The sequence below is a fragment of the Microcaecilia unicolor genome, chromosome 3, assembly GCF_901765095.1.
Source record: "Microcaecilia unicolor chromosome 3, aMicUni1.1, whole genome shotgun sequence".
Lineage (NCBI taxonomy): Eukaryota > Metazoa > Chordata > Amphibia > Gymnophiona > Siphonopidae > Microcaecilia > Microcaecilia unicolor.
The window spans coordinates 435,324,541-435,339,974 of record NC_044033.1 but is presented as its reverse complement, the minus strand read 5'-3'; the positions used below and the strand labels follow the sequence as shown (position 1 = coordinate 435,339,974).

General features: G+C 41.5%; 1 protein-coding gene across 3 annotated transcripts in view; it reads left to right on the top strand.

The window, feature by feature from the left end:
• The window catches only part of TAF1B (TATA-box binding protein associated factor, RNA polymerase I subunit B), a 385,284-nt gene that overhangs the window by 255,141 nt on the left and 114,709 nt on the right, over window positions 1–15,434 (top strand). For all 3 annotated transcript variants that reach the window (XM_030198879.1, XM_030198880.1, XM_030198881.1), the window contains exon 10: window positions 9,239–9,413. In XM_030198879.1, the coding sequence (XP_030054739.1) occupies window positions 9,239–9,413 (175 nt within the window). The remainder of the gene's footprint in view (window positions 1–9,238; window positions 9,414–15,434) is intronic.

Here is a 15,434-nt window from a genome sequence, read left to right as displayed (position 1 = left end):
CTTGCTGATCGGAAAATTAGAACGTGGCCATTATTGCAAAAATGGAAAAATCTGCAATTTACCAACAGCACTAAAAGTGGCCTTAGCATGCGGGAAAGACTCGCATTGAGGCTAGAGCACACCACTTTTTAGCGCTACTTAGTAAAAGGACCCCTACATTCTATTCTTTCCACATGCATTAATTTCTACTGCTCCAGCCTTTTCAGAGGGTTGATATACCAAATAAAATCATGCAGTAACGGTTTTAGACACAACCTTGAAGAAGTTTAGGGTGCCTCCCAATTTCAGGACTTGGGTGCATGCCTTATACTCAGATCCTAAAGGTTATGTGAGTATTAATGGGGAGAATTTGTCTCTGGGTACTGGCACAAGTCAGGGTTGCTCCCTTTCGCCCTTGCTCTTTGCTTTTCTCATGGAGCCTTTTGCTTTGGCAGTTGGTCAACCCCTGATGTTGTGGGAGTACAGGTGGGAGATCATGACTACAAGATCACTGCCTTTGCAGATGACATATTGTTGTCCCTCACGAGAACGGTGATCTCTTTTCCTAATTTGATATAGGAGATTCGAGCTTATGCTAATGTATCTGGCTTTAAAGTCAGCGGGGCCAAGACTGAGGCCATTAATCTCTCTGAATCAGGGGTTGGTTTCCACTTTGTAGGCTTCTTTCCCTTTCAAATGGGCAGTAGGTTCTTTTACATACATGAGAGTATGCCGTACTGTACTTTATCAGGACCTTTTTCAGGCAAATTATTCCCATCTTTTATGTGCCTTTCAGGCTGACCTACAACTTTGGTCTTTGTGGCCTTTCTCCTGGTTTACCAGGATCTTTATTGTTAAAATGAATATATTGTTCTGAATGATTTATCTGTTCCAGGTGTTACCTCTTGTTCCTCCAAGGAAATTCTTTGTATCTCTGTAAGACAAGATTTTTTGTTTTATCTGGCAGAATAAGAGACCTAGGCTGTCTAGAGCTATTCTTTATAGGGTTCGTAAAGTGGGAGGATTAGGTGTTCCTAATTTTATTTTATACCTGAGCTGCTGTATAATGGTTTCAGAACCATGTCTCTAAATTGTGGATTCCTTTGGAGCAGTGGCTGGTGAGTTTGGTTCCGTTATTTTTCGGTGACTCCATGAACAATGCTCTCCAGCTATGTTGGTGAATGAAATCTTATTGTTAAATGTAAGCTATGTAGAATTTTTATGAATGTAATCCGGTTCGTTAACTGTAAACCACATTCAACTGAAATTAATTTTTGCATAATGTGGGATATAAGAAAAAATAAAAAAATGTCATGCTTGGGACTGGATGTATTCTGACTCCCAGTTTTATATTTCATGCCACACCCCTAGGTTGATCAAGGCCCTTATAAACTGTGGAGGCAACAGGGGTTGGAATGTTTGGGGCAACTTTTTGATATGAGCTTATTTATTATGAAACATTGGCTAATATGTACTCTTTACCCCTTACTCATCACTGTGCCTACTGAAATTGTTACATTTTGTTTCTGCTAAATGTCTTAAAGCGCTTGTTTTAATAGAACCTGCTTATTTACAAGACTTATGTGATGATTACTTGTTTACTAAGGACCTTGTTTCTGCTCCATATCGCTATTTATTCCGACAAAGTCCGGTTCCTATGGCTTATTGATGCAGATGGAAACTGGAACTGAATGTGACTTATTCTGAAGCTGATTGGGATAAAATGGAACTTGCTGTTTATTCCGCTACTAAGGCCCTAAAGTTACAGGAAAGTACTTTACTGCTGGTACCTCACACCTGTGCTTTTTCAGCACTGTTTTTCTAATGCATCGCCCTTTTGTTTGCGTCACTGTGGAGAATTAGGCAGTATGGCACATATTTGGTGGCACAGTGTGAAAGCTCGGGCCTTTTGGAAGGTGGCTTAGGCCTGTCTGTATCTTGCTGCTTCTGGGATATCATGTGCCCTGGGATCCTGGTGTTTTTTTTTTTTACTGAGCAGACTGGTCCTAGGATTTGCTGTTGCAAAGAACTTTTGAGTTCAACAATGCCTTATTGCTGCTCGGCTGGCTAGCCCATTTCTGGAAGAAACCTGGACCTCCCTTGCTACAGACCTGGATGTATTGATTAAAAACTCCACTGTATTGCATGTTAATAGCCAATTTTAATGCAGCTTACAACATGACAAATTTTGGGTTTGTGCAATAAACTGTTAATGTCCATCCATGACGGTGCATTTTAGTAAATTCACACCCAAATGAAGATGCAGAAGGAAAGAAAACTGGATAAAGTTATCAGAGAATAAAAAAAATAAATGGGCAAGTTGTTATCCAAGGTGATTTTTAAATACTAAAATGGAATACCAAAAATATGACAATATTGTTGGACATTTGTTAAAGAAAGAACAGTGAAGAAGGGTGAATAGAATTATTCTGTCATAAACCTCAGTTTTTAATAAAATACATATGATTCCACTAGATGATACAAATAAAACTTAAATTGATTATATGGAGGCTAAATATTTGCATAAATTACACCAATTTTAAAAGAGAAAGTATGTATATGCTCGCCCTTTTAAGAATTACCACTTAGGAAATGCACATTTACGTCTGCTCAGAGGCATATTCAAATTCATTGTTTTCTTTTACACGTTTCATAAAGTAAATGCTCCTAGGAATGTCACTGCACAGGTCTCACAAAGGGAAATGTATACCAAGTGTATGCTGATTAAGATTACATGCATATGCCCAGGCCAGTTTTAGAAGAGGCATTTTCTATGCATTTTACATGGTGAAATGCCTTTAAAAATTGCATTCATAATCATTACTATCAGATCAAAACAGGTTAAAAATAAAGATGTAAAATAGGATAAAACAAATTATCTTAAGAACCTAAATACAAAAACAGAGCTCCAGATGAATTTAAAAACAGAATTAAGCTAAATAAACTTAAGGATAATCCAAATACAACATGGCTACAGATAAACGGCTTAGTGGAGTGATCTTCATTATTTTTCTAGTAGGGGCCATGCTGGCCAGAAAAAAAAAACAAAAAAAAACTTCAGTATGAGAGCCAAGATAGTTGGTGAACAAACCAAACAACAGACTGGGGTGGGTGGGGGAGCGGAGTCCTCCTCCAATGACTGGCCTGAGGGCGTTCCTCTTCTGGTACAGTCAGCCTGGCTGCTCAAGTACATTCTGAACAAGTTCTCTTTCCCTACTGCACGTTTTCTGTTTCCCTAAGCCCATCTCCCCCCTGCCCACACACTGTGTACCTTTTCTCCAGCTCCTCTTCTCAGCACACTGTCCCAGTCCCCATCCCTATCCATTCCTCACCAGTCAGCCTTCACCATCCTGTCTCTATGTTGGCTCTCCCCTCAGTTTTATAATCCTCCTATATTTGCTCTACAGGCTTGTTGGCAGTGCCAGCTCTGAAACAGCTATTCTGTTTTCTTCTGGCATCACATGATTCTCATCGAGTTTGTGCTACTCAGTGCCCAACTTCCCACACTGCTCTCAGCTTTATGAGACTAGCGAAGGAGTTTCAGCAACGTGCAGCTCAGACTTAGGGATCATTTTACCAAGCCGTGCTAAAAAAAATGGCTGACACTGTTGTCCCCATTAACATGTGGCCACCTGATTAGCCCATGGGCACACCTCCCATGCTGGAGGCGTCCTGCGACTCCCATGCTGGAGGCGTCCTGCTAAAGCTTCCTGCTCAGCGTATGCTAATCCCACACTGGAAAATATTTTTTAATTTTCCAGCATGGGATGCAGTAGTTCCTTTTAGTGTGTGGTAGGCCCATGTAAGGCCTACCATGCCTTAATAAAAGGGCTCCTTAGAGAGCTGAATGGTGGAGGTAAAAAAAAAAACCAGACCAACTGATATGGCTCTCTAAGTTTGAGCTGCAGGACCAACAGAAGTACTTCAGTCACAATCTGTCCAAAAATCTTTCAAACATCCTAGTTTCCAATTATTGTTTTCCAAATACAGGTGTAAGTGGTCCTCGGTTCTTCGGGGCTGAGGTTATCCCTGTAATATGTTTCTATAATCACTTTTTATAGTGTTTATGGACAAATTCAGGATAACCACAATGAATATTCAGGATGGAAGAGATTTGCACATAATGGAGGCAGTGTATGTAAATAAATTTCATGCATACTCATTGTGGATATCCTGAAAACCCTGACTGGCAAGGGGGTACTCCAGGACAGATTTGGGAAACACTATAGTAAATAGAAAAAAAGAAATAGACACAACAGAACAACAGGTAAAAAGGATCACTGGAGACTGAGCTGGCTTAAAGTAGAAAGTTCCTTTAGTAGACACTCCTGTATTTAAGAAGTATGTAGTATGTACATTAAAAGAATAATCTAATATAATAATTCGCACCGCCAACGTTCTGAAGCTGACTCCGTGGCAGCGTGGCGGTGAAGCCGTGTAGTGTTCGTAATTGCTCCGTCCTCGAGGGAACTCTGTATAGTTGCCAGCCCCCGCACCTCCCTCCCTCCCTCTCTCTCTCTGCCCTCCAAGCACGACCTTCCGGAAACAGGAAATGAGGGCGGGACCAGAGGCAGAGCTGAAACACATGCGAAGGCAGTCTGAAGCGCCGCTTGCCTTCACTGTGGATGCTGCACCCCAAGGTAAGAATTTTTAAAATACAGCTCTCACTTAGGAAAGCGAGGGGCTGCCAGAGGACAGGTCGTGCTTGGAGGGCAAAGAGAGAGAGGTAGGGAGGCGCGGGGGCGTGGACCTCAGAGGGAGGGAGGGAGCATCCTGCAAGTCGAAGGGGAGGGGGGTCCTGGAACTCGAAGGGGAGGGATGGAGGTGCGGGGGTGTGGAACTCGGAGAATGGGGAGCATGGAACTCGAAGGGGAGGAAGGGGGTCCTGGAACTCAAAGGGGAGGGGGGGCCTGGAACCCGGAGGGCACACAGCGAGAGGTAGGGAGGGGGCCTGGAACTCAGAGTGGAGAGAGATGGAAGGAGGGGGGGCCCTGGATATGGGTGGATGGAGGAGAGATCAGGGGAGAATGCAGAGTTGATGCACATGTAGGGGGGAAGGGCAAGGGACAGAGGAGAATTGCTGCACCACGATGGATGGAGGGGGCAGGGGAGAGATACTGCACATGGATGGATGAAGGCGGCAGGGCACAGAGGATGTTTGCTGCATATGGATGAATGCAGGGGAGGGAGCATAATTGGTGCACACGGGACACACTACACTATCTCACTCACATAGACAGACACACACATTCTGTCTCTCTCTCTCTCTCTCTCACACTCTTTCTCTCTCACACATATGATACTCCCTGACACATACTCATTCACTCTCACACATACTCACTCTCTCCTAACAGTTCCCTTAAAAATATAATTGCCATTAGAGGACAACCTTGCTAGCGCCTGTTTCATTTCTTTCAGAAATGGGCCTTTTTTACTAGTAAAATATAAAAGCAGGAGTATCCAGAGGTAAATTGGTTGCAACATTGATCATAATAATTCATTAAAAAAACATTGAAGGGTCTGCTTGCGGTAACTTCACTCACTTCAACCTCCAGCTTCTTTTATATATAATAACATAAGAATAGCCATACTTGTTCAGATCAATGATCCATCTAGCCCAATATCTTGTTTCCAACAGTGGCCAATCCACATCACAAGTACCTGGCAAGAACCCAAATAGTATCAGCATTCCATGCTACCAATCCCAGGGTTAAACAGTGGCTTCCCCATATGTATCTCAATAGCGGACTATGGACGTTTTCTCCTGGAACTTGTTCAAGCCTTTTTTTTTAACCCATATACGCCCAACCACTTTTATCGCATTCTTCGGCAATGAGTTCCAGAGCTTAACTATTCATTGAGTGAAAACAAATTTCCTTCTATTTGTTTTAAAAGTATTTCCATATAACTTTATTGACTTGTTCTTTTTGAAGAGTGAAAAATTGATTCACTTTTACTTGCTGTACACCACTCAGGATTTTGTGGACCTCAATCATATATTCTCCCCCTCCCCCGTCGTTTCTTTTTCAGGCTGAAGAGCCCTAACCTCTTTAACCTTTCCTCATGTGGGAGGAGTTCCATCCCCTTTATCATTTTGGTTGCTCTTCTTTGAACCTTTTCTAATTCTGATACATCTTTTTTGACATACAGCGACCAGAATTTAGCAAAAACAGAGATGATTAATGACAACAACTTGCTTCTTATGATGTTATATTAAAAATCTGTTTGACATCCTGTATCCTTTTCCTCTCAGCTTGGATGATATAGTTAAATTAGAAGGATTATTGAATCTTTGGTGGTGGCAGGGTTACTGTGCTCTTTTCGCAGTAATGTTTGTGGTTAACTCTCCCTTAGGTATTAATTGGATTCCCTGAATGCTGTAAACTGGCCTTATGAACAGGTTTAGGATAAACCACTGGGTGAGTGACGCTGAAACCTTTAGGAAGTTTGTACACATGCTTCCACAGTTTTTGGCCTTCAATCCCTTCCCCGATTGGAATTTACTGTTGTCAGCAGCTTTAACGTTTTGCACTTTTTTTTTAAACAAAGGTTTAGGATCCAGTCACCCATGACCAGACTTTGTACTTTAGGGCACTCTAGCCCAGATTCATCAACCAAACATAAAAAAAATCTAAAACGTAAAAGTGCTTACCAAATTTGAAAAAAACGAAGAATGCACCAAAAAACAAGTCGCACATGTTCGGTGCGGTATTGTAAAGTACAGTGCATTACAGATTCATAATCCCCGTCGGTAATCGGCTCCTAAACATGCGCAGAGCCACAAACTTTGACACAAACGTATTAAACCTACGTAGATTGCTTACTTCAGATGGGGGTGCGCGAGGGGGGGATCGGGACATGCGAGCATTTAGCTCTGTGATCCTAGCAGGAGAGTGCAGTTGAAGAGGTCCTCCTCAAGACTCCAAAAGGATGTCCTTCGTAAACCCCCCTTTTTAACAAAAGACCTCTTTCACTGTGATTCCCTTTAGCTCAGCAGAGAGACATGGGACCGCCCCCAGCTGGGGGAAACAGAGGAAGGAAAGTTGTTTTCAGAACCGGAGGAGAGCAGAGAAGCGGGGAGGTGTTGTTTATCTCACTTTTGTTTTTAAACATGCCAGCTTGGAATTTTAAGGTTCAGGGGGAAGCGGGGAGATGACAGCTCAGGCCTTTACGACTGCTCTGACCATACGTTTAAAATGTTGCGGTAAATGATTCGGTGTAATCGTAGGTATTGTTAGTGCATCCCGAATCGTCCACATTACAATGGTAGTTACTCTTTTGTATTCTTTTTTCGTTAGCTGCTTGCTTTGTCGGAAAAAGGCCTTTAATGCATGCAACGGTTAGGAATTTCCTTAGTTAAAGGATTGTTAGAGGGTCGTTAAGGTTTAGTGCATCTGGCCCTCTGTTTCTCAGAGGGACAGCTGTGGCTGAGACTGACCTCTGACCAGTTCACTATAGGTGGGAAACATTTGCTTTGCTCCTTAAGGCTCCAGGGGACAGCTGATTAACAGACTGGCAAACCCTGTACTGTATCTCCTCCTTACATTCCTCTTTAGTCCCTGGATTAAGGAGCTAAGGCTCTGATGGGCCCCTGAGTGGGGTTTCCCACTCACTGCGTTTCTGTATCCTTTTTAGCTGGACTCCCTCCAGGAGTGGAAAGACCTCCTATCTGGACATGGCTCCTTCTTTATTGTTAGGCTTTATACTTTCCTCCAAAAGCTCATTGTCAAATTTTGTTGGATCAGTCTCTGAATGTACCTCTAACTGCTGCACTGTTATTGGAACCTCTTTGCTGGAGCAAGGGGCCAGAATGGCCTGTCTGCAACTGCCATGTCAAAGCATTTTTGGCAACCTGCTACACAGGATAAGATGATTGTAACTTCAGTTCGCTTGGGATTTGTAGTATGGAGTGTTAGCACAATTTGGGTGTCTGCCAGGTACTTGTGACCTGGCTTGGCCACTGTTTGGTAAACAGGATACTAGGCTAGATGGACCATTGGTCTGACCCAGTATGGCTACTCTTACATTCTTGTGTAGCTCCTGAGATTGTGTGTTCTTACAGCCATATGAAATGCAAAATACTTTGGCATGATAATCACTTAAGGAAAGAAGTGAGGCGATAATAGTCAAGGTAGCGGATGGTGCATGTTTATATTTAAAGTTGTTACAGAAAAATGACTGTTCCTTCTTTTGTTTAGTACAGAGAGGAAGTAACCTGCAGCAATGCAGCCAGCTGCTTTAAAAAAAAAAAAATGTTGTTTTGGGCTCTGGTTGGCCCAGGAGCTCAAATCCAGCCCGGAAGTACTGGATTTCTCTCAGTCTCAAATAGGGAGAGGAGAGATCTATTCAGTGAGGCCTTGTGAGCAGTTATATTCTGCAACCTGTGAGCATATGTATTTCCTATACTCCCCAGGCACTATTCAGGTAGTGAACAAGTGTTAGTTTTAAAATTGATTTCTGTTTGTTTTACCGGTTATTGTTTTGCTGTACTCTTCCATCTGTTTTATATGGTTCACTGTTCAACTATGACGGTAAAGTTAGTTTATTGACTCTGATGTCTTAGACTGTCTAAGAATCCTAGTGGTTTGTGTGTTGGGTCTGTGGGTGCTTTCCAAGAACCGTGGGACCCCTGAGAGTGTGGCCTCAGTGTTCTACAAATCACCGGGGAATAAGTTGTGAGTGGGAGACCCCATGCACTAGGTTCCAGAGGCAAGTGGAACCTAGTGCATGGGGGTGGAGGGTTGACTAGTATAGAACACATGCCCAGGTGCAGGTAGGCCCAGCAGTGCTGGGGATAGACCCTCCAAGTGGCTATGGGGTTAGCCCCAGGTGTGTGCTAGGCATTCAGTGACAGGGATCAATTATGGGGATTTCATGAACCTGACTGTTAAGATTGCTGGTCTTTCCAACGTGCAGGTACTGATGTTTGAAAAGAAAATGCAGATTTGCTGTCTACACCACATTTTTTGTGACATACAAGTTTGCAGACTTTTACCATGAGAATGACCTAGGAGAAACCCTCTAGAGCATAAATTTAAGCATGAACTAATTTAATAGGAGCATATTTATATGCATAAATCAACATTTTACATGCAACAATGGTTTATAAAATTACCTTTGACTACGTGCTCATCTGTTTATGGTGAACCAAAATGGAAGGTGACAAAAACTGATTTGGGCAGACTGGATGTCATTTTCTAACTTTTCCTTTCTCAAGATAACTCCGTTTGTTTGCTTCATGTTTGTTCTTTCTTGATAGATGAATTGCATAACTGGACTGCCAGAGTGGTAAAGAAGACTGAACTTGGCGATGTGGCCTTTCTGAGATTTGATCCCATTGCTAAGAAAAGGATGGTCAGATATGAAGTTCAGGCTGCAGCATTAATTGTAGTTGTGCTGAAACTATTGTTTTTGCTAGATGACAGATATGAATGGTGAGTGTATTTGTACCAAACTTAATTCGTATCCATCCTCTTTTTCCTTTGACTAGATGAATAATCTTTCTTGATATGCAATAAAAGTAAATGAAGAGGAAAAACACTCTATTAGATTGTAAGCTCTTTGAGCAGGGACTGTCTTTCTTCTATGTTTGTGCAGCGCTGCGTACGCCTTGTAGCGCTATAGAAATGCTAAATAGTAGTAGTAGTAAGAATACGAAGCCTATTGTCACGGTAAGGGTGGAGCTCTGATGCCAATTAGCAGCCTCTCCCCAGTGACCACCTCTTCCACATCTTTCATCCTTCTAGAAAACGCAGTTCTCCAGAGCCACTGCCACTCCTTATCATTAGTAACCTGGTTTTTATTAGGGCTTCAAACATTCAAACACAGACTTAGTTTCTACTGCCCTATTAACCCTGCACTATCCCAACTGAAGTGTGTACAAGTCAGTTTGCACAGCCTTTCCTCTGGGCTTCCTCTCCTTTCCTCTGGGCTTCCTCTCCTTTAGGCCTGACCGCACCGGGGTTTGGGGGGCCTTTTGTGTCCACAGCTTCCTGGACAAGAGTTTGCTCTGGGGCCCTCTATTTCTCTGGAAGGGAGCTCTCTTCTCTCTCTCTCTTTCTCTCCTGTCCGTGTCTGGGCTCTGCTTCCTCCCCTAGCTCCTCCGCCTTCCTGTGTGCGTATGGCACATAACAATGATACTATGACATTGATACGTGTGTTAGTATTCTATAATCTTAGCACACAAATAGCACTTACATTTATAGTTTATGGTTATATAATTAGGAGAAATGTTTTTAAACAGAGGTATACAGTAGATATAACCAACTTTATCTACCTGCTTCATTTTACTTTCCCTTGGTGACACCAGTTGTTTTCACTTCCAGCCTTCAAGGACCACAATGGGATGGGTTTTCAAGGCACCCCTAATGAATATGTATGGGAAAAAATTACATGTATTCTACCTCCATTTTGCACAAATCTGTCTCGTGTATTCATGAGGAGTGACTTGATCATGGCCCCTAAGGAATGGACTATGAATACCACTGAATTAGATTCTTTTACTCTTATACAGCAGCTTGAGACTACTGCTAGGGGTTGCTGGTGCCATTTTGAACCCAGTGCCACCAGGGGCAGGAGCAATTGGGGATTATTATTGCCTCATCCCCACTAGACCCCCAAAGATTTTTCAAAGTATGCGGGGGGGGGGGGAGGCAGCGGTAAGAAGGTAATACCTGGGCTTCCTAGGAATCTGGGGGGGAGGGGGAACAGGGATTGGTTCAAAACTCTGCTGCCCGTCTCATCTTCCGCCAGGGTCGCTTTACTCATACTACCCCTCTCCTCAAGACCCTTCACTGGCTCCCTATCCGTTTTCGCATCCTGTTCAAACTTCTTCTACTAACCTATAAATGTACTCACTCTGTTGCTCCCCAGTATCTCTCCACACTCGTCCTTTCCTACACCCCTTCCCGTGCACTCCGCTCCATGGATAAATCCTTCTTATCTGTTCCCTTCTCCACTACTGCTAACTCCAGACTTCGCGCCTTCTGTCTCGCTGCACCCTACGCCTGGAATAAACTTCCTGAGCCCCTACGTCTTGCCCCATCCTTGGCCACCTTTAAATCTAGACTGAAAGCCCACCTCTTTAACATTGCTTTTGACTCGTAACCACTTGTAACCACTCGCCTCCACCTACCCTCCTCTCTTCCTTCCCGTTCACATTAATTGATTTGATTTGTTTACTTTATTTATTTTTTGTCTATTAGATTGTAAGCTCTTTGAGCAGGGACTGTCTTTCTTCTATGTTTGTGCAGCGCTGCGTATGCCTTGTAGCGCTATAGAAATGCTAAATAGTAGTAGTAGTAGGAGCAATCACAACTAAAGGGGGCTGTTGGAGAACAGAGTGGAGGGATTGGGGAGATCGGATTGGTGACCCTTTAGACATATGGATGCCAGCCAGTATTCAGTGCTGGCACTACATAGTTTAGTTTTTGGGTTTTTTCAGTTTGCTTTTAGAATTTTCATTTATGGAGGGGGGGATGCTCGAGCACTGAAAGAAATGGTTGCTTAGGAGTTGAGCTCTGTGAACACTTTGTCACAAATAATAACTTACTCAGATCAGATGTGTGTAATTTCATTGTATAAGCACTTTCGATACAGGAAAATGGCCCAGCAAAAACAAGCAAAGCTTGATTCAACTTTTCAAGTGGATTCAGTCTCCAAACTTCAGAAATCAGGTCCACCCTTGCCCAGCAAGAACGTGGCTATTAACAAAAATGCATCAGCTGCTAGAGATGTGGTTACACAGTTGGATTATACCATGTCACTACTTACCGAAAATAACTCAGCTGTGAAAATTATTCAACAGGATATATCTTAAGGATCGCTTTACTCACTTTGAAAGTCACCTAGATGAAGCAGAGACTAGAATCAGTAGTCTTGAAGACAGCCACATGCTGTCCTGCAAGGCCCACAAAATGGCTTCAGAACTAAAGACAGCTCTAGAAAAGGCTAATAACAGGAACCGATGGAATAATATCCGCGTACTGGGTTTTCCGGAAGGTAGTGAGGGTACTGATTTTGTTAAATTTATTGAACATATTATTCCATCCATCTTTAACATTGTGTTTGAGAAACCAGTTGAACTTAGAAGTTGCAAAAACTATTCACCCTCTTAAGTAGCAAGAAAACCATATTGTGATAAGTGCTGATTTTACCAAAGATACTGCTCAATTAAGGAAAGCATTCTTAAACTTAAGTCCCAGGCTAACGGCTTTGGATGCCAGATTTGGACCTTTTGCCCCTGCTGTCATGAAAGTAACGCATAAGAATAAAACTAAATCTTACACCGACCCAGCTGAATTGGAAAAATATATCTCAGAACAAGAATCCATATCAAGATGAATGTTTTGCATTATTTACATATTTGCATCTGATCTGCATACTAGGGTAATACGTGCTCTCCTTTAAGCTCCTCCTAGGCACCATGTCACACTCGGCCCCACTTGTTCCTCATTAGTGAAGGTAAGGGAGTGTGTATATGTTGTTGATGTGCTGCTGTTTTCCTCTTCTTAACATTTTTCTATATAATCTCTCCTCACATATTCTACCAAGTCACCTGAATATTGCATATTCACTATGGATGGCCTTTAAATATATACGTCTCAATTTCTCGGCTTTGAATTTCCTCTCTCTTAATGTAAAAGCAGGCATACAGAACCCCATCAAAAGGAAGAAACATTTGCTCTATTTTTTTTTTTTATTATTTTATTTATGCAATTTTAAATTTCACAAGAAGATATCTTGTTACATGTAACATTAGGTACATTGTGAACATACAGTATAATAATACTTAAAGCAAAATATAAGAAATCCAAAATTAAATCACAATGTCACTATCTTAGACCTCAATATAAATTCTGGAGGAGGAGAAAGTACAGATTCAGGGAATCTAAAAAAGAAAAGAATACTAGTAAACATGAAAAGGCATATGCCCTAACTGCCACCTTCTTTTAAATCATTAAATCTGGTATCAAGACTTGACAATCTTTTTCATGCCTATAAATTCTCTTAGTTGATTCGGTACAAAAAATACATATTTTACAGCCAAATATTTCACGATGCATTTACATGGGTATGCAAGCAAAAAAGTTGCACCCAATGATCTCGTTTCTTCCCTCAATGCCAGGAATTGTTTCCTTCTCTCCTGTGTTGTCTTTGCAACATCTGGAAAGATCCACAATTTCTGACCACAGAACTTCTGTTGAGAATTTTTAAAGTATAGTCTTAATATAGAGTTAAAGTCTTGTTCGAATACAAATGAAATTAATAGAGTAGCTCTGCTAGTTACCTCTGTCAATGAGTCCTCTAGAATAAGTGAGATATCTTTCAATTCGCCAAAATTTCCTTGGTCTAAAAGTCCAGGAGTCTCTTCTTGGCTTTTCTTTACCGGAAGAAAGAAAATCTTATTTATTGGAGGTATATTTTGATTAGGAATTTTTAAATTTTCAACAAGAAATTTTTTAAACATGTCCAGTGGCGAGACTCCTATTGGCTTTGGAAAATTTAGGATTCGCATATTTAATCTTCTATTATAATTTTCCATTTGTTCTATCTTCTGACGAATACTGGTATTGTCTTTCATTATAACTGTAACATTTTCTTTAATCCTTTGAATCTCATCTTGAGACTTCTTCTCCTGTTCTTTAAAGTCCTGTTTCAATTTATCAACTGATTTAGAAAGTTGATCAATAGTAGTTACGAGATTCTTAGTTTCTTGCGTTGAATTTATAATCAAAATTTGCATCTTTTCCATTGCAGTCCAAAGAGTGTCAAGAGTTACTACCCTGGGCGGGACTAAACCTGTTCCCGATGTTAAATCACCTTCCATTGCCGTCTTCATCTCCGAGGGGGGGCCCTCTCTACTGCCCACAACTTCCCTAACTTCTGGGTTAAGTGGTGCAGCACTCCCCTCGCGTGTTCGGGCAGGGCAGGGCGGATTACCAGAATCCGGAGGGGATAACGAAATTTCAAACTCCAATGGCGTCAGGTTCCCTGTACCTGCGTCTAGCGGAGCTCCTTCTCCGGTTTGTTGAGGTGGGCACTGAGTTGTGAAACTATCGATTGTTCGCTGCCCAGGGGACGACGTACGAGTCTGGGAGAGCGAAGCTTTGACGGTCCCCTTTCTTTTTGAATGTGGCATCTCGATTCAGAGGAAAAATGAAGAAACAGCAGCAGAAGTTCTCTTCGAGCGTCTCACAGAGCTCAGCGTGTCGGCGCCATCTTGACTCCTCCCCCATTTGCTCTATTTTTAACATCTTTCTCCTATAGTATTTCTTCAGGAGTCTCATCTTTCAGGTCAGGAATCTGTGAAACTAAAACAAGAATGGGTGCAAGACTTTTTTGTTCCACTGGCATGTGACAAAAAAAAAAAGGCGTGATCATTCTCCTTGCTAAAACCTTAAAGTATTCTATTATACCTCATACTCATGATACGGAAGGGAGATGAGTATTAGTGAAAGTTAATTATGAAGGCCATCTTATATCGCTCCTAAATGTGTTTGCACCTAATGTGGATAATCCATCCTTTTTCTACAACTTAAATACACAATCGCCTGTAACAGGCTCTGACTTTATCATCATGGCTAAAAATATGGATCTTCCTTTGGATATGACTTGACTGAAGATCTTCTAGCAAACCCAAGATTTTAAAATCGACCTCTGCTCTACAGCATCTAATACATTCTTGGTACTTAGTGGACTCATGGTGGTTAATGCCACCCCTCTGATATAGATTTCATTTTCTGCTCATCACCCTATGATTCTTATTCACACATGGACTATATCTTCATCTCTCAACCAGTGATTTTATATATGTCAAACCTATGATTGAACCAATATCAGACTATGCTTGTGTTACACTTCACATGCAGATTTGTCAACCTGAACACTCTTTGTTATCTTGGAGATTCAATTCCAGATTATTGTGTGACAATGACTTCTGTGACGCTCTATTACAATGGTCACAGGAATATTTCTCATTAAACAAAACGGAAAATTTGAAATATTATGTGATCTGGGATGCAAACATAAGAGGGGAAATTATTAATTTTTCTTCTGATCAACACAAAAAGCATAAAGCAGAACTTATTTTGGATAATCACATTAAACAATTAGAACTTCAATACTGTCAAAATAAATCCTCTGATACTCTTATGGAATTACAAAAATTGAAATTTCAATATAACCGCAAAGGTGATTCCTGACTTAATTAACCCATTGCACTCTGGTTTTATCAAGGGAACATTATCTACGAATATTATTCAAGCAGCACATCTTCGTAACAAACCTGCATGTGCAATTTCACTTGATGCTGAAAAGCGTTTGACTATATTGAGTGGAGATTTTTGTTTGAGGTTTTGCACTGGTTCCATTTGGGAGATGCATTCATTGACATGGTCTTATGACTATATTATAACCCTCTTAATTCTATTATGTCATCTTCTTTCTCCCTTACT